Genomic DNA, 19723 nt, shown 5'->3' on the forward strand with positions numbered 1-19723 from the left:
AGACCATGACCTGAGCTGAAGGCAGAGGCTTAACCCACTGAGCCACCAAGGCACCCCCCTATTTCTAGTATTTTGTGTACATTTTTAACTTTTGATTTTTTTCAAGAACTGAAAAAGCTAGTCAACTAGCTTGAATAAACATTTGTTACTTAATTTTCATATTTGTTGCAGTTGTTCCCCCATGTCAGCCTTCTGACTTTATGCTTTCTGTATTTTCCTATAAAATAGTTGAAGAAATGAAAGAAAATGTTCAGAAATTACAGAAATCCTACTGTACAGCACAAGATGGTATGCTAGTTAGTTGGAACTGTTGAGCAGTGTTACCATGCACTAACTCAGAATAGTTGTTCTTGCTCATTAGCTAGTGTATAGAAGCGTAAATTTGATTTAACTTATGCAATTTATGGATACCCATATAAAATGTATGAATAAGCAGGTAGTGTTTAATTTAATGGATGAAAGGACCTCCACATGTACTTAAGGGTTTATTTTATGTCATGTGATTAATTCAGTAGCTGAGCTCTGAGTTAAATGAATATTTGGGGAGAGGGGAGGGCAGAGAAAGAGGGAGAGAGAGAATCCTAAGCAAGCTCCACTCCCAGCACAGAGCCTGACACAGGGATCGAGCCTAGAATGCTGAGATAACAACCAGAGCTGAAATCAAGAGTCAGATGCGTAACCAATTGAGCCACCCAATTGAACATTTTGATAGTTTTTTTATGATCCATTTTTTTTGGTATTAAATGTTCATTTTCTGCATTCTCTCTACAGTGGTGGTCCATGCATTGTTGGTTTGTAATGCTAGCACAGAACTGACCACTTTGAAAAACATTCAGGACAACTTTAATCCAGCTACTCTACCTCTAACACAGTATTTGTTAACAATGTAAGTTATTATTTTACCTTTGGGTCATTGGTATTCCAAAGTGTGACTAAACGTGAATATGAAAATGCAATCAAAGTACAGTACATAAATTTTTGCCAGTACTATTTTTATTATCTTTCAGAGACCATGAAATTACGGCTTGTGAGTAGTTAAAAATAAAAACTAATAAAACAAAAACTATAAAAAGTTTTTCTGTTTGTCAAGGAATAATATATTAAGGATTTTTTTTTTTAAAGATTTTATTTATTTATTTGACAGATAGAGATCACAAGTAGGCAGAGAGGCAGGCAGAGAGAGAGGAAGGGAAGCAGGCTCCCTGCTGAGCAGAGAGCCCGATGCGGGGCTCAATCCCAGGACCCTGGGATCACGACCTGAGCCGAAGGCAGAGGCTTCAACCCGCTGAGCCACCCAGGCGCCCCAAGGATCTTTTGAATGTTGATTTTTTTTATTCATTTGTATTTTTATGCCACAAATGATTGAATATCTAAAAGAATCCTTTTATAGGTTGAATTCAGTAATGTATATTGATACTAACTTTATTCTTGACATAACATAACTTTCAATTTTTCAAGAACCATTCCCCTTTTTTAAAATATTGGAAGTGATAGTCTATTAAATTCACTAAAATGGTAGATAAAGTCTTGTTTCTAATTTGGAATTTTATGATCTCTCTTGTGGTGTTTCATTTTTCTCACCATAATGAAGTTCTAGGTAAAAAATTAAAATCCTTCTGATTCCATTATATTATTATCTTTTTGCCTTTTAAAATATTTTTTGTTTATTTATTTGATAGAGAGAGACAGTGAGAAAGGGAACACAAGCAGGGGGAGTAGGAGAGGGTGAAGCTGGCTTCCTGCTTAGTGGAGAGCCCGACATGGGGCTCAATCCCAGGACACTGGAATCATGACCTGAGCTGAAGGCAGACACTTAGACTAAGCCACCCGAGCACCCTATCTTCATTATTTAATCTTTGAAATGAATCTATTCTTTATAGAAATAGAAATAAAACCAATTTATTTATTGCAGTATTACCTGAAATAGAGGCTATATTAATTATCTAAGTCAGCCTTGTATAGTGGAACATGGGCTTTAAAATCAGTACACCACTTATTATCTGTGTGCTTTTTGGGGAAAAAAATTAATATTTCTGTATCTCTATTTGGGGTGGTTACTTCTTAATGTTGTTTTTAAGATTATATCCAGTAATATGTAAAATGCTTAGCATAGTGCCTGTGCATATTTGGTCATCAACATATGTTGGTTTGGTCATCAACAAATGTTGTTTCTTCAGATTGGGACATATATCCATTTGTACCTTTAAAAAAAGGTTCTCTGTGATGCATATGAAGTGAAGGCTAAGCTATGAGGTTTATTTATCTATTTCAAAAACCCCTCATTTTCCTTTTTATTCTTTATTTTTTTTTTTTTTTGCCTTTTTACTAGGTCTTCATCAACTATAGTTAGCAACAAGAGAGTCAATAAGAGAAATTTTATCCCACCAGCCTTCTCAAATGTCAACACAAAATTTGAACTTCTCAGCTTAGAAGCAACATTGAGATTAGCTGGTGAATTAATTCAGGCACACAATTTAAATAAGGATCAAGCTACAGCTTTAATTCAGATAGCTCAGATGATGGCATCCCATGAAAATGTTGAAGAAGTAAAGGAACTGCAAATCCATACCCTCCCTATCACGATCATACATGGTAAGAAGCAAGAAAGATAATAGTTCTAGTAAATATACTGTTATATAAGAAAGATAATAGTTCTAGTAAATATACTGTTATATAAATATACTTATATAAGTAAATATACTGTTATATAACTTAGTCTGTTTTTAATTTCCTAGTCAGACAAGATTCCAGAAAAACTCTACATAGATTATTTTGAATCTGAACCTACTTTAGTAAACTATTAGATGAGAGCAGAAGTGACCACCCCGAAAGGGAGAATAGGCAGCATATCTGATGAATGAGTAGCATTATACACTCATTATTCACAGCATCCAGATGTGATCTAGGTATCCACCTGTTGTACTATCAGAGTGAACTTCAACTCTGAGCAGCAAAGCCTTTTCTTAATTCCTAGTCAATTCACTCTTTGATCCTGCCCAGCAGCTATTCCAAACCTTCATTCATTTTTTTTTAAAGATTTTATTTATTTATTTGACAGACAGAGATCACAAGTAGGCAGAGAGGCAGAGAGAGCGGAGGGAAGAGGGCTCCCTGCCGAGCAGAGAGTCTGATGCGCGGCTGGATCCCAGGACTCTGGGATCATGACCTGAGCTGAAGGCAGAGGCTTTAACCCACTGAGCCACCCAGGCGCCCCCCAAACCTTCATTCTTATATGAAGATTATAAAGGGCATCCTCCTTGCCCCTGCCTCACTCTCTTCTGAAACTGATCTTTCCTCTAAAACAGGAAGTGGAGCTTATAACAGAAACTCCTCTCAATATCCTGCTCTTCTTCTCCAATTTACCTAAGTTTGAATCTATTTTTAACCTCATTTGGTTCTGTCCCAGTAAGGGAGCTTTACTTTCCCCCTCTTAGAACTAATCATTCTATCCAGATTCTGTCACCCCTTTACCCATTTCCTCTCACAGACCTCCACTGAGCTGTTTTGTGCTACTTGGAGGATTTACATCACATCCACCCTGTTGACCAAGCTAGATATCTGGGAGTCATGCTTGATTACTCTTTCTCCCTAGATGAAGTGCCTCTCTTAATCTTCCTCCTACTGTTTGTTTATCTTCCCTCATCATATCAGTTACTGAGATGTTTCCCTTCTAGTGTCTACCTTTCTTTCATATCAGTTTTCTTTTCTCCAGATCACTAGCATCCCCTTAAGCCCAGCCTTCATCATACCTTCATATTGCCTACTGCTGAGAAGGTGGGCTCTTGAGCTAGAATCCTGGATTTATATCCTGACTCTTTTATTTATTAGCTGTATGATCTTGGGCAGGTTACTTATCTTTTTAATTTCCTGCTTTGTAACATGGAGTTGATAATAGCATCTGTCTCTTAGGACTGGAAGATTAAATGACTTAACTGATTAGTAAAGGGCTTAGGCACTCAGGAAAGGGAGGCACTCAGGGAAGTTAGCATGTATTAAAGTATAATAACAATATTGTAGCAATTATTGTCATACAGCTTTCTAATTGATCTACCTTTAGTTTTACCTTTTGTAATTATTTTCACTCAAGTAGTTTTTACAGAATACAATCTGCCTAAGTCAGTTCTGTTGCTCAAAATCCTTCAGGGACGGTCCCTGGCCTACAAGACAAAATGAACTTTTTAGCCATACCATGCAGAACTCTTCTGATTTATCCTCTTGCCTATCTTGTCAGCCTCATCTCTTGCCTATTTGCAATAGCCTGTATAGAAATAGTTAGCATCTACGTACTTTGTCATGCTTTTGCCTAGAATAACCTTTCTTTAAGCAGTCTGGATATCTTATGCTGAAAGACTTAGTTCTGCACTTCTTATTTTTAGGAAGCATTCCCATCTCCACCAAAGCTGAAAGAAATGTTCTTTTATACATACCATAAATTTCTAAATGGCAAAAGAAGAAATGTTCTTTTTTACTTACCAAAGTAAAGTTCCTTTACTTTGTCTAGGGTCTCATTAAATATGGAGGTCTTTGGTTATCTATCTACTTATCCCCTGTGCTAAGCACATAGGGGTAACTCAATGAATGTTTTTTGAACAAATTAATTTAAACAAAGGAGAGAGGAAGGCAGATGGATGAAATGTTTCTTGTGCTTTCAGAAATTTATTTATAGTTTTGCCTTTATTTTTTTCCCCTTCCTTCAAAATAATTAGGTGTTTTTGGAGCTGGAAAGAGTTATTTGCTGGCAGTGGTGATTTTGTTTCTTGTACAGCTGTTTGAAAAGAGTGAAGTTCCTACAGTTGGAAATGCAAGACCATGGAAACTTCTCATTTCTTCTTCCACTAATGTAGCTGTGGACAGAGTTCTTCTTGGGTACGTATGACTAGTATATTTAAATAGCTACTATTGGGGTGCCTGGGTGGCTCAGTCGGTTAAGGCCTCTCTCTTTGGCTCAGGTCATGATCCCAGGGTCCTGGGATTGAGCCCCGCATCGGACTCTCTGCTCATTGGGGAGCCTGCTTCCCCCTCTCTCTCTGCCTGCCTCTCTGCCTGCTTGTGATCTCTGTCTGTCAAATGAATAAATAAAATCTTTAAAAAAATAAATAGCTAATATTTTATTATTTTATTCTATTTTAAATTTTTAAAAGTTTTATTTATTTAAGTAACTCTGCCTCTAGCGTAGGTCTCGAACTCAGGACGCCAAGATCAAGAGTCATATGCTTCTCCAACTGAACCAACCAGGACCCCCTAAGTAGTTAATATTTTAGGTTATTGTTGAGAGAGACAATCCATCGTGGGCCCTGAGTATCCATGCATATTTTTGCTGGGCATGTCAAAAATTCAAGGCCTTAGTCTCTGACTAAGAGAGCATCAATGAAACAGTAATAAACTAACTTACTAGGTTATAAACATGATAAAATCAAATACCAAACCTGACCATGTTGGCACAAGGACAGCATACTCACTAAAAATTAAGCTCGGTCATGTAGGGCCAAAGGGTATATTGTTGAGGGTGGCAATCTGCCCTGGGACACTGAGCATCCCTCCTGGGATGTTAAGGATGCAAAGCCCTGACCACAATTACCCAAGACATTTCTCAGTGTTATGTTTGCAGCAAGCAGCCTTGATTGACAAGGTAGTGTCTCCCTCCAAGACAAAGAGCAGATTTGCTTACTGTTATAAAAAGAGTGGCTCTCCGAGTTCAGTGTTCCTTTTCTGCAGCTCAACACAATGCAAGTGCAAGGATCTATCTGGACCTTCTGTGTCTTTCCACTGGACTTGGGGACCAAGGGAAAACAGTGCATATTTGTGGTTGCTTATGCTGTTATCAATGCCATAAATAAAAGCCCTTTGTTCCTGACTCAAGAACCTTGGAAGTGGGCTGAAATTGCCGAACCAACTTATAGGTCGTTCTTAAATGCCTGTCTGTATGAACCTATAATAGTAAAGTAGCTGATCAGTTTAGTCAAATTAATTTTTTATTTTAGTAATAGGGATCTAAGGAAGACAATCATAATCTGTCTTGCAGGTATAAAATTTTTGTGACTGTGTAAAATTTTATTGAAAATGCAAAGAAAGGAGCACCTGTGTGGCTCAGTCAATTAAGCAGTTAAGTATCTGATTCTTAATTTTGGCTCAGGTCATGATCTCAGGGTCATGAGATCAAGCCCTGTCTTGGGTTCTGCCCTCAATGTAGAATCTGCTTGTTCTTCTCCCTCTCCTTCTGCCCCTCTCTCCAGTCATGCATCCTCTCTCTCACTTTCTCTCTCTCTCTAAAATAAATACAATACTTAAAAAAAATTTTTTTAATGCAAAGAAAATATTACATATTTTACCAATATCCCAATGACATATTGACATAATTTTGACATAAATGACAAAGTTTGATTAGAAGAAAGAACTCATTTTAAAATATATAGGCTTTTTAAAAATTAACTTTTATAATTATATAAATGAATGCTTAAGGTGGAAAATATGCAGACTATACAGATAATATATTTCTTTTTTTTTTTTTTTTTTAAAGATTTTATTTGCTTATTTGACAGACAGAGATCACAAGTAGGCAGAGAGGCAGGCAGAGAGAGAGGAGGAAGCAGGCTCCCCGCCGAGCAGAGAACCCGATGCGGGGCTCGATCCCAGAACCCTGGGACCGTGACCTGAGCCGAAGGCAGAGGCTTTAACCCACTGAGCCACCCAGGCGCCCCAGATAATATATTTCTTTACAGATTTTTAATGCATACACATATACCCATTTATTTTCCATACTTAGCATTCAACATAATGTAGTATTTTGTGTCCTGTTTTTTTCACATAAAGATAAAGTATTGTGGTGCCTGGGTAGCCCAGTTGATTAAACATCTGTCCCTTGGTTTCAGCTCAGTGTTGTGGGATCCAACCCCACATGGGGCTCTGTGCTCAGTGCAGAGTCTGCTTCAGATTCTTTCTCCCTCTCCCTCTGCCGCTCTGCTCTCACATGCTCTTGCTCACTCTCTAAAATGAATAAATAAAATCTTTTTAAAAAGATTATTTATGTTATTGCATCTTTTTAGAAAAAACAGTTTTTCTCAACTTTGTCATATACAATGCAATGATATGCTTACACTTTAATTAAACAATTTTTTAAAGTTTTATTTAAGTAATTTCTACATCTAACATGGGGCTTGAACTCAGGACCCCGAGATCAAGAGTCCCACATTTCTCTGACTAAGCCAGCCAGGCAATTTTTGATCTGTAAACTTTTTTTAGATTTTTGCCATTATAAATAATATTGCAGTAAAGATCCTTAGATATTAGTCTGTTTCCATTTCTGATTCTTTTCTTAAAGAAAAGTCTTAGGCCTAGAATAAAAGATGTAAACTTTATTTTTTAAAGATATATTTATTTATTTGAGAGAGTGAGAGAGAGCACGCACATGTTGCATGCACGGGGGTGAGGGAGCGGCAGAGGAAGAGGGAGAGAATGAATTTTAAGCAGGCTCCACACTGAGCAAGGAGTGAAGAGCCTGATGTGGGGCTCAATCCCATGACCCTGAGATCATAATCTGAGCTGAAATCAACAGTCAGCACCTAACTGACTGGGTCACCCAAGTGGCCCTAAATTTTTTTTTTTTTTTTTTTAAATTTCACAACCCTGAGATCAAGAGTTGCTTGGTTACTGACTGAGCCAGTCAGGCACCCCAAGATGTAAATATTTTCTAAGCTTCCTAATATATTTTTCAAAATTGTCCTTTAGAAAGGATCTGCCAGTGTACAGTCTTCTAAGTAATCTAAAACAGAGACTGAATACATTTCTTGATTCAAGACAATGAGGAGTTACTTGGGGGCTAAACAGGAAAAAGCTTTAGACTGCTCAGCTTGAGATGAAAATTTAACTGTAGTCTGTTAGAAAAGTAGAAAAATCATAAAGTTAGAATGAAGAAGGAAGGTAAGTACTGAATACTAAAACATTTAGGAGAAATTCTCCAATGTTTAAGCCTCTGATAAGGACCTGAGAAATATGGATCTATAATTAGGATATATACCTCAACTGCATATAGGCTAAACTCACGCATTTCTTCACATTAAAATAACATTTAGCAATACATTTGGACAATGTACTCTGACAGTAATGGACAGGATGGGACAAAGTTTCTTGAGAAGAAATGAAATGTACTTTTTTTTTTTTTTAAGATTTTATGTATTTTAGAGAGAGAGAGAGCGTGTGAGGTGGGGGGAAGAGCAGAGGGAGAGGGACAGACAGACTTCAGGCTAAGTGCAGAGCCTGAGGTGAGGCTCATCTCATAACCTTGAGATCATGACCTGAGCCCAAAGCAGGAGGATGCTTAACTGACGGAGTGAACGAGGTGCCCTCAAAAAACATACTTTTTACCCTATTTTAGTGGTATGAGGATACTGCATACTCTATCATCACAGAATTAACATAAAACTGAATTGAAAAAATGTAATCTATGTTTTGAGACTGAAAAGTGACTGACTGTCTCCAAGATGAGGACTATGAAATATGCAGAAGTTGCAATTTATCCACGTATTGACATTAAACAAACTGCTTCCAAATTATTTAGGAAAACTATGTGTGGAAAGCTATAGTTTATTTAGCTTTCTAGCACTTTAAATTTCCATTTGAGGTGACAGAAGATGTTGTAGAGAACTGGTATTCATTGAGCTCCCTACTCTGTTCCTAACCTAGAGTCAGAGCTCTAAGATAAATGAGATGGAAAGGTAGGTGAGAGTTGCTTCTTCACGAAGCCCTAATTGGGGATGATGTATGTAGAAGAATGATCATAGCTTTCGAAGGTAGACAGACTTGCTGACTGACAGACATGGCTGACTCTACTTATTAGCTCTGTGGCATTAGCAAAATACCTCATCTTTGGAGTCCTCATCTACAAAATGAGATACTATCATGCAGAGCGGTAATGAGTATTAAATGAGATAATGTATGTAAAAATAGGGCACGCATTCCTAATAAATGCTGATGCTAAGCATATGGTAGCTATTTTCCATATTATTATGTCAGAGACAGTTTTATTTGTGATAAATACTAACATCAGTATTTTAGAAACATTTAATGAATCTTCAGTATAATTTAAAAATTCTTTATAAAATGCATTATATAAAAAAGTTTTTATCTACATTGCATTTACTGCATTTAGGCATATCAGGTTGAATTCTGTCACTATAAAACACACACAAAAATAATTTTAATAAATATTAGGTGAAACTTTGCTTTATAAATTCTTCTAAATAATCAGAATCTATTTTATCTTGTTTTCTTTCAAGGCTTCTCAGTCTTGGCTTTGAAAAGTTTGTCAGAGTTGGGAGTGTCAGGAAGATTGCCAAGCCAGTTTTACCTTATAGGTAAGAACACTGATTTTTCAGTCAGAGCGCTCAAAGAAGTATAATAATTTTATATAATTTTAAATTTGGTTTTTGAAGAAGAGTGGAGAAAGCTTTACCTTTTTGTTGTTGTTAACTTAGAAAATCTCTATTTTAGGGGCGCCTGGGTGACTCAGTGGGTTAAAGCCTCTGCCTTTGGCTCAGGTCATGATCCCCCAGGGTCCTGGGATCGAGCCCCGCATCGGGCTCTCTGCTCCGCGGGGAGCCTGCTTCCTCCTCTCTCTTTGCCTGCCTCTCTGCCTAGTTGTGATTTCTCTCTGTCAAATTAAAAAAAAAAGAAAAAGAAAAAATCTCTATTTTACTTTTTTCTAATGTTGTGAAAACGGGATAAAGAGGGGTATTCCTAACCCCTGAAACAAATAATACATTACATGTTGATTTAAAAAAAAAGAGAGGGGTATTCTTTTATGTAATTCCTTTTTTAGTTTGCATGCTGGCTCAGAAAGTGAAAATGAACAACTGAAAGAACTACATGCACTAATGAAAGAAGACTTGACTCCTCTGGAAAGGGTCTATGTCAGAAAAAGTATTGAACAGCATAAACTGGGGACCAATAAAACTCTGCTGAAGCAGGTGAGTTTGTTTCTTAATTTGTATATATTACTCAGAATTCTTTTATTCTTGTTAATGAAGAATATTCCCTTTAAATAAAACAAATGACTGTGATAGTTTGGAGTCAAATAAAAGGTGTGTGTATGTCTATCCATTGCATGTTTTATCTTATTGCAAAACATTCTTCAAATTTGTGAACAGATCCAACCATGAATGAGTTATCCTTTCTCCTTTTCCATATTTGTATATCTTTTTATAAGCTTAAAGAGGAAAGAGAAGAGATGGGAATAGATTTCCTGGCAAGTTAAATGAAACTTGGGTTTTTTCTAGGTGAAATGGGGAAGGAAAAGAAGGTCTGACCCTGGGCAAAATACTCAAGTCAAATTTGTCTTTAATGCCTTCCTAGAAAGCCAAGCCTTTCAGGGTTTGTCTATATCTGAGAATCTAGGACGTTCATATACTTTCTTCTAAGTTTTAACCCCCTGAGCCACCCAGGTGCCCCTACTTTCTTCTAAGTTTTAGAAGCCAAGACTGGACACACAGGATCTCAAGCTGTAACAAGTAGCCACAGCCCTTTATCATCTTCTTATCTGGGCAGCTTCCTTCAGCTGGTAGCTGATGAGAAGGAAGTCAGTCAGTAGCCTCCTCCAGTGAAAGGAGAGCATGAGGAAAAGAAAGAGAAAAGGAAGAAAAGAGGGTTGTTGACTTCTTGGACCATGTAGACATTGGTTACTTTCTGCAAGAGATTCAGAAAAATCAGCATACTTGGGTCCCCATATTGTGTAGCTATTTCAGTAGTAATGCTGCTTAACAAACAAAATCTCAGTACTTTAAGATAACAAAATTACGACTCTAAAGGTCAGTTGGCAAGGCCCAGCTTGAGGCTATGGTTCAGATCTCTTATTCTGAGAACAATTGCCGATGGTGTGATGGTCTTCTACTGACAGATGGCAGAAGTTCAAGAAGGAAGTCTAGATCACACAAATACTTTTAAAACTTTTGTTCATGTCATGTCTGCTAATATTCCATTTGCTGCAACAAGTCATATGGCCAAGCCTAACATTTAGTGGGACAGGGAAATAGACTCCCCCTATCTCTCTGGTGAGAAGCACTGCAAAGTTACATGGTAAAGGGTGTGGATATGTAATACTTTCACAGAGAGGGAGGGAGAAATTGCAAATAATAACCAATCTACAAGTTTTGGTTATAGAAGTTCTCAGAAGACTTCAGACTAGCTTTCTGTTATTTTGAGTTACAGAGTTAACTACTTCATTTTCCGCAGCTAAATCCAGAAGGGCTTATTTTGACTGGGTTCAATTCATGCAAATTAGTCATTTATGTAAATTATCATTTTACTCACTTGTCCAACATAATATTGATATGTAAGAATAATTGTTAATGATTTCTTTGATAATTTTCTTTTTTTCTTTGATAATTTTCTATGTGAAAGCCCAGATAGCATAATCTATTGCTCATTGGTATCTGTTTACAAATGAAAACTCTTTTATTTATTTATTTTTAAAGATTTATGTATTTATTTTTTTTAAAGATTTTATTTATTTATTTGACAGACAGAGATCACAAGTAGCAGAGAGGCAGGCAGAGAGGGAGAAGCAGGCTCCCCGCTGAGCGGAGAGCCCGATGTGGGGCTCAATCCCAGGACCCTGAGAGCATGACCTGAGCCGAAGGCAGAAGCTTTAACCCACTGAGCCACCCAGGCGACCCAAGATTTATGTATTTTATTTTATTTATTTATTTTTTTAAGATTTTATTTATTTACTTGACAGAAAGATCACAAGTAGGCAGAGAGGCAGGCAGAGAGAGAGGGAAGCAGGTCCCCTGCTGAGCAGAGAACCGGATGCGGGGCTTGATCCCAGGACCCTGGGATCATGACCTGAGCCGAAGGCAGCGGCTTAACCCACTGAGCCACCCAGGCGCCCCAAGATTTATGTATTTTAAAGAGAGAGTGCATACATGTCTGCATGCACACATGTGTGAGGGGAGGGGCAGAGAGAGAATCTTTAAGCAGACTCCCTGCAGAGCTTGGAGCTGATACAGGGCTCGATCTTATGACCCATGAGATTATGACCCATGAGATCACGACCTGAGCTGAAACCAAGAGTCAGATGTTCAACTAACTGAGCCACCCAGGTGCCCAGTGAAAACTCTTTTAAAGGAAACATTTTTTAAAAAGTTTTGTATAACAGGGGTGCCTGGGTGGCTCAATGCATTAAAGCCTCTGCCTTCAGCTCAGGTCATGATCCTAGGGTCCTGGGATTGAGCCGCGCATCGCGTCGGCCTCTCTGCTCAGCAGGGAGCCTGCTTCCCCCCCCCCCCCCGCTTCCTATCTGCCTACCTCTCTGCCTACTTGTGATCTCTGTCTGTCAAATAAATAAATAAAATCTTTAAAAAAAAAAAAAAAGTTTTGTCTAGCAAATTTCCAAGCTCCAATTAGGCATTCAGAGCTAATACATTTCTAAAGTGGCATATCTTTACAATAAAATTAAATTTTAAAAATACTTCATAGTTAATTGCTATTTTCTAGATCGGTAATAAAATTTCTTCTGTGTTTAGAATCTTAGCAATATAATAAATTAAAGATACAAATCATATAATTTTTTTAAAAATATTTTATTTATTTATTTGTCAGAGAGAGATCACCGGTAGGCAGAGAGGCAGGCAAAGAGAGAGGAAGGGAAGCAGACTCCCTGCTGAGCAGAGAGCCTGATGCGGGGCTCGATCCCGGGAGTCTGGGATCATGACCTGAGCCGAAGGCAGAAGCCCAACCCACTGAGCCACCCAGGCGCCCCACAAATCATATAATATTTTAAAGAAACCTTAGTTCTTTAGGTTTTTGTGCTAGATATTTCTTTAAAAAAAATTGCTTCCTGGTTCACAACTTTCGGGTTCTTAGTCTAACGTTGTCTTTATCAGGTATAGTTTCCGGAAATTAAATAATGAATGATATTTGAAAGTGATAACATGAGCAGTGTATATTGCTACAGTGGTGTCTTCTGCTGGATCATTTTAAAAGAGATGACTATTTAAAAAGCATGGATTTTCTAACATAAATATGGCTTTGATTTTGTTTTTGTTTTTAACAAAAGGAAAATCTAACTGACAGGGCTATTATATGTGATAAATATTATTATATAATATAATATATATAATATATAATAATATATATAATATTTCTTATTTTATGGGATCTATGGAGGTAGTATTTAATTTGTAAAGCATATTTTTGTCAGTCACATTTGTTGACAAAAAATATGTTCCATTTTTGTGGACTGCCCTTGCTACCAAGAAGTGGAATTATAGAGGTGCCTGGGTGGCTCAGTCCTTAAGTGTCTGCCTTCTGCTCAGGTCATGATACCAGCATCCTGCGATCAATCCCCGCGTTGGGCTCCCTGCTCAGTGGGAAGCCTGCTTCTCCCTTTTCCCACTCCCCTTGCTTGTGTTCCTTCTCTCACTATCTCTCTCCCTGTCAAATAAATAAATAAAATCTTTTAAAAATAAAAGGAAGTGGAATTGTTCTCCAGATTGTTAAGAGGGAAAAAAATTATGTGTGCATGTGTGTGTGTGTGTGTATGAGTGAGTGTGTGTATCTACAGGGGCAATTGACCATGTCTAATCAGAAAATTCAGTGATTTTCCTTTTGTTTATATTTAGTTCCAGAGATTAAATGTTAGCTTTTTTTAATCAGGCTTTTTGCCTTGAGAATAATGGTATTCTGCTATAATTTTTGAGAATTATAAGATTCAAATATGCTTACAGACCACAAGTACACTTTAATTTACTATTGTTTAGAAATAGTTAGACATTTTTACTTTCTATAATAAGTCAGAATCCTAGCATGCTTGAAGGTTAAGCAAGGTACAGTTCATGAGCGTGTTCAGTGCTCTTTGTGGAGAACTTTGGCCTGTGTTGTTGATAATAATGGATGTTGTGTTTATCCAGCTTCATCTGGAAGGATGAAATATGTATGTCATCCTTAATATTTTTTAAATCCTTGATAATATAATACCTTCCTTGTGAATATCAAAGTGTGCCTTTTATTTGTTCTTATTAAGGGACTTGTGGCTTAAGTAGCCTTTGTTCTGTGATTTCCATTTCCTATGTGGGAATAATAAAAATGTGGAGGTAAAGTGACTCGTGATTCTTGTTTGCCAGTAATTAAATTAGGACAGCTCATTTCTGATTTTAGCTTTACAAGTTCTTTGGTAAATACATTATCTTACTTTCTCAAAAAGTTGTTAATTAATAATATTCTTGTTGTAATAAAGGTACGAGTAGTTGGAGTTACCTGTGCAGCCTGCCCATTCCCATGCATGAATGATCTTAAATTTCCTGTAGTTGTGCTGGATGAGTGTAGTCAAATAACGGAACCGGCCTCTCTCCTTCCTATTGCAAGGTAACCTAAACATTTCTTTTCTGAAAACACTCAGATATCACAGTTATTTCAAATAATTTCTCACTTCAAACTCTTACCAAACTTGTGTGAAAATTCTTAGTAATTTAGGTACAAAACTCATTTAAAAGAATGCAGAAGATAATTTGGGGGGGTTTGGTTAATGTGTCAAGATTTTGTTAGATCACAGTTGAGACATTTGGATCACAAAATTCTTTTTTTTTGAAGTTTTAACTTTAACTCCAGTTAGTTAACATACAGTGTAATATTAGTTTCAGGTGTACAATATAGTGATTCAGCGCTTCCGTACAACACCCTGTGCTCATCGCAAGTGCCTCCTTAATCCCCATCACCTGTTTAGCCCTCCTCCCCCAAGTCCCCCGCAACCAGCCTCCCCTCTGGTAACCATTGGTTTGTGCTCTATAATGAAAAGTCTGTTTCTTGATTTGTCTCTTTCTTATTTTTTCCCTTTGTTTGTTTTATTTCTTAAATTCCACATATGAATGAATGAAATATGGTATTCGTCTTTCTCTGACTTTTCTTAGCATTGTACTCTCTAGTCATCTATATCATTGCAGATGGCAAGATTGCATTCTTTTTTTATGGCTGAATGATATTCTCTTGTATATGTAGATACCACTTATTTATCCTTTCATCAGTTGATGGACATTTGGGCAGCTTCCATATCTTGGCTATTATAAATAATGCTGCTATAAACATAAGGGTACATTATCCCTTTGAATTAGTGTCTTTGTATTCTTTGAGTAAATACCCAGTAGTGCAATTGCTAGATCGTAGGGTAGTTCTGTTTTTAATTTTTTGAGGAACCTCCACAGTTTTCCATAGTGGCTGTACTAGTTTGCATTCCCACCCACAGTGCAAGAGGGTTCTTCTTTCTCCACATTCTCACCAGTCCCTCTATTTCTTACGTTGATTTTAACCATTCTAATAGGTATGAGGTGGTATCTCATTATAGTTTTGATTTGTATTTCCCTGGTGATCACATAATTTTTTTTTTTTTGAAGATTTATTTATTTGAGGTGGGGGTTGTGCCTGGGTGGTTCAGTTGTTAAGCATCTGCCTTCGGTTCAGGTCATGATCCCAGGGTCCTGGAATCGAGCCCTGCATGGGGATCCCTGCTCCGCTGGAAGCCTACTTCTCCCTCTCCCACTCACCCTGCTTGTGTTCCTGCTCTCACTGTCAAACAAACAAATAAATAAAATCAATCTTAAAAAGGAAGAGAAAGAGAGAACATAAGTGGGGGTAGGGAAAAGAGAGGAAGAGAGCAGATTCTCCATTAAGCACAGAGCCTGACACGGGGCTTGATCTCAGGACCCCAGGATGAGGACCTGAGCCGAAATCAAGATTGAGCCACTTTTCCAACTGAGCCACCCAGGCACCCCAGATTAAATAATTTTTAAAGCCTTGATAGCTCTCGTGCTAGGATTCTACTAGGACTTTGCAGATTTCCCAGCTAGATTAAAGGTTCCACTGTAGTACTACTTTGAGAACCTAAGCTATTGAAGAATGTTCTTCAGTAACTTACTTTGTTAAAATTCCAGTGTTTAGGTTCTGAAAATTATATTATGAAAGGATATAAGGTATATAAAGAAAAATAAATTGAAAATTTGTGTACTAAAATTTAGAAGACTATGACATCTTCTAAGCTGTATCAGCTAATTGAAACATTATGCTTTTAAAATATTTCTAATTGAGGGATCCTAAAGGTAATGGAGAAAGTGCTAAACTTGGACCCAGTAGACCTGAGTTCTAGTCCTTGCTCTATCCCTGGTTAATGAGGGAGCAGGGTACCAATTAGTATGTTTTCCCTGGGACTTGGGAGGTCCTTCATAGTAGGAATTTTAGTTTAAACTGGGGCAGTCCTGGGCAAACCAGGAAGAGTTGGTCACCCTACTCAGAAGCCAGGAATGGAGGAACAGTAAGGCATTGCACGGAGGTTAGAGGAGTAATACTCTGGAGCACCTACTGTATACTAAACACGTTATATACTTGACTAAGTCCTTACAACAGTTTTGCAAGGTATTAACACATCCAGTTACCAATGAGAATACTGAAGCTTGGAGAAGCTGAATAACTTGTGTCCATAGAATATAATGTAGCTGAGATTTGGATATAGACTTTTCTATAAAAACCAGACATTTTCCCATGATATCCTACCTCTATTTAGAAAGACATTTAGCCCCGGGAGCCTAATTTACTTCATCTCTAAAACAAGATTTTAAGCCAAATGACTTTTATGAAAGCCTCTGAGTTTACAGAATTTAAAAGTCATTGTTTCTCAAAATGTGTTCTGCAAAATGCTAATTCCATGCAGAGGCAGGCAGACATTTAGCGAGTTGTTTTTTTTTTTTTTTTTTAAGATTTATTTATTTCTTTATTCATCAGACAGAGATCACAAGGAGGCAAAGAGACAGGCAGAGAGAGAGAGAGAGGAGGAAGCAGGCTTCCCGCTGAGCAGAGAGCCCGATGCGGGGCTCGATCCCAGAACCCTGGGATCATGACCTGAGCCGAAGGCAGAGGCTTTAACCCACTGAGCCACCCAGGCACCCTATTTAGGGAGTTTTTATGTGGAAGAAAGTTGCAAAGGATTTTTAACTGAATAACTTCAAATCCTTTTAATACATTTATTAGCATTATCAAGCCTTGTTGGTTACCAGAACTTCTTTTTTTTTTTTTTTAAGATTTTTTTATTTTCAAGTAACCTCTATAACCAGTATGGGGCTCGAACTCAAAACCCTTAGATCAAGAGTCACATATTCTACTGACTGAGCAAGCTAGGTACCCCAGTTCCTAGAACTCTTTGTGATATTCCAGTTCTTTGAAATACATGTTAGAAAATAGTGCAATAAGGGGCATGTGGGCGGCACAATTGGTTAAGTCTCTGACTCTTGGTTTGGACCTACGGTCATTATCTCAGGGTCATGAGATCGAGCCCCACTGAGCCTCATTGGGCTCTGGGCTCAATGAGGAGTCTGCTTAAGTTCCTCCTACTCTCTCCCTCTGCCTCTGCTCCCCCACCCCTGTCCTTTCTGTCTCTCTCAGATGAATTAATCTTTAAAAAAAATAGTGCAATAAGTGATATCAATGCATCCTCTTTTGTTGTTGCTTAGATTAACTTTTGGAATTCTGTTTTTAGGTTTGAGTGTGAAAAGCTGATTCTTGTTGGAGATCCCAAACAGCTTCCTCCTACTATTCAGGGTTCTGATGCAGCTCATGACAATGGATTGGAACAAACTCTTTTTGATCGGCTTTGCTTAATGGTACTACTGCTGAATTCATACAAAATTATCATTTATTGATTATACACTGTGTAGATTGATAGATAATGAAAATATTAGAACTGCCTCCATGCCCTAAAATAATTTTAACTGTAATTGTTTAGAAAGTACCTCTCTTAAAGATAAGGAGAACCCTTTAATTTAAGTGCCCTTTTATAAAATTAATCTTTTCCCCATGTACTTTAGTAGTGGGTAGTAAATGCATTGCTTTTGCTCTAAAATTTAAAAAACTCTATAATGTCTCTATTATCCCTGTCCCCTGTTGTAGAGCTGTTGTTGTAGAGTGCTGCTTCACATTTAAAAGAATTTTTAAAATTAATTATTAATATATTTTTAAATTGAGGTAACATTCACATAACATAAAATTAATCATTTTAAACTAAATAAGTCAGTGACATTTAGTACATTCACAATACTGTGTAATGACCTCTCTAGTTTCAACATATTTTTATCACCCCAAGATAAAACCCCATACTCCTTGAACAGTTACTGTCCATTTCCTCCTTCTTCCAGCCCTGGCAACCACCAGTCCGTTTTTTTGTGTTTTTTTTAAAGATTTTATTTATTTGACAGAGAGAGAGATCACAAGTAGGCAGAAAGGCAGGCAGAGAGAGAGGGGGAAGCAGGCTCCCTGCTGAGCAGAGAGCCCGATGCGGGGCTCGATCCTAGGACCCTGGGACCATGACCTGAGCCGAAGGCAGAGGCTTAACCCACTGAGCCACCCAGGCGCCCCCACCAGTCCGTTTTTAGTCTACATGGATTTATCTCTTCATTCAGGGTATTTTATATCATACGATCTTACAACTTTCATATCATACAACTTGGAATTATACATTATGTGATCTTTTGTGCCTGGCTTCTGTCATTTAGCACAGTGTTTTTGAGGTTCATCCACACTGTAGCATATGTCCGTCCTATATTACATTTTTTTAAAAAGTACATTCATAACGTAGGGCAGCCATCGCCCTGCTCATTTCCTGAACTTTTTCATTATCCCAACAGAAACTTTGTACCCATTATTTAATATGCTTCTTTCCTGAGCTGATAACCTCTATTCTGCTTTCTTTCTCTATGAATTTGCCTACTCTGGGTGCTTTATATAAGTAGAATCATACAATATTTGTCCTTTTGTGTTTGGCTTATTTACTTAGCATAATACATTCAAGGTTCATCCATGTTGTAGTATGTGTCATAATTTCATTCTTTGTTAAGGCCAAATAACATTCCATTGTGTGTCATACCGCATTTTATTTATCCACTCATCTATGGATGGATACGTGGGTTGTTTCTGTCTTTCAGCTACTGTGAATAATGGTGCTATGAACATTGATATGTAAATACCTATTCAAGTCTTTGCTTTCAGTTCTTTTGATTATGTACTCAGAAGTGCTACTACTGGGTCATACAATAATTTTATGGTTTTTTAAAATCCATTCTCTTTTTTATTTTTAAGTTTTTATTCAAATTCCAGCTAGTTAAAATACACATGTACTGTATAGTAATTCCCCACTTCCATACAACACCCAAGTACTTCTTACAAGTGCCCTACTTATTCCCCACCACCTATTTAACACATCCCACTACCCACCACCCTTCTAATAGCCATCAGTTTGTTCTCTGTAGTTGGGTCTGTTTCTTGGTTTGCCTCTCTCTCTTTCCCCTTTGCTTTTTTTGTTATTTAAATTCCACATATGAGTGAAATCAAATGGTATTTGTCTTTCTCTGACTTATTTTGCTTAGCATTATACTCTCTAGCTCCATCCATGTCATTGTAAATGGGAAGATTCCATTCTTTTTTTTTTTTTTGTGGCTGAGTAATAATATTCCATTGTGTGTGTGTTTATGTGTGTATCTCTATATACCTGTATATATATCTATATATATCTATATCACTTTTCTTTTTCCATTCATCAGTCAGTCGACACTTGTGCTATTTCCCTAATTTGGTTATTGTAGATAATGCTGCTGTAAACATCAGGGTGCATGTATGCCTTTGAATTGGTGTTTTTGTATTTTTGTATTTGTATTTTATTTGTATTATATTTGTATTTTGTATTGTATTGAAGTGCAAA

The 19723-nt window shown here is 37.3% G+C and overlaps 1 protein-coding gene across 4 annotated transcripts in view; it reads left to right on the forward strand.

Moving 5' to 3' along the window:
- The window catches only part of ZGRF1 (zinc finger GRF-type containing 1), an 84042-nt gene that overhangs the window by 54726 nt on the left and 9593 nt on the right, over positions 1 to 19723 (forward strand). For all 4 annotated transcript variants that reach the window (XM_045997335.1, XM_045997337.1, XM_045997336.1 and 1 more), the window contains 7 exons: positions 772 to 886; positions 2330 to 2592; positions 4707 to 4866; positions 9273 to 9350; positions 9815 to 9962; positions 14228 to 14355; positions 17510 to 17633. In XM_045997335.1, the coding sequence (XP_045853291.1) occupies positions 772 to 886; positions 2330 to 2592; positions 4707 to 4866; positions 9273 to 9350; positions 9815 to 9962; positions 14228 to 14355; positions 17510 to 17633 (1016 nt within the window). The remainder of the gene's footprint in view (positions 1 to 771; positions 887 to 2329; positions 2593 to 4706; positions 4867 to 9272; positions 9351 to 9814; positions 9963 to 14227; positions 14356 to 17509; positions 17634 to 19723) is intronic.

The sequence above is a fragment of the Meles meles genome, chromosome 2 (genome assembly GCF_922984935.1).
Source record: "Meles meles chromosome 2, mMelMel3.1 paternal haplotype, whole genome shotgun sequence".
NCBI classification, from domain to species: Eukaryota; Metazoa; Chordata; class Mammalia; order Carnivora; family Mustelidae; genus Meles; species Meles meles.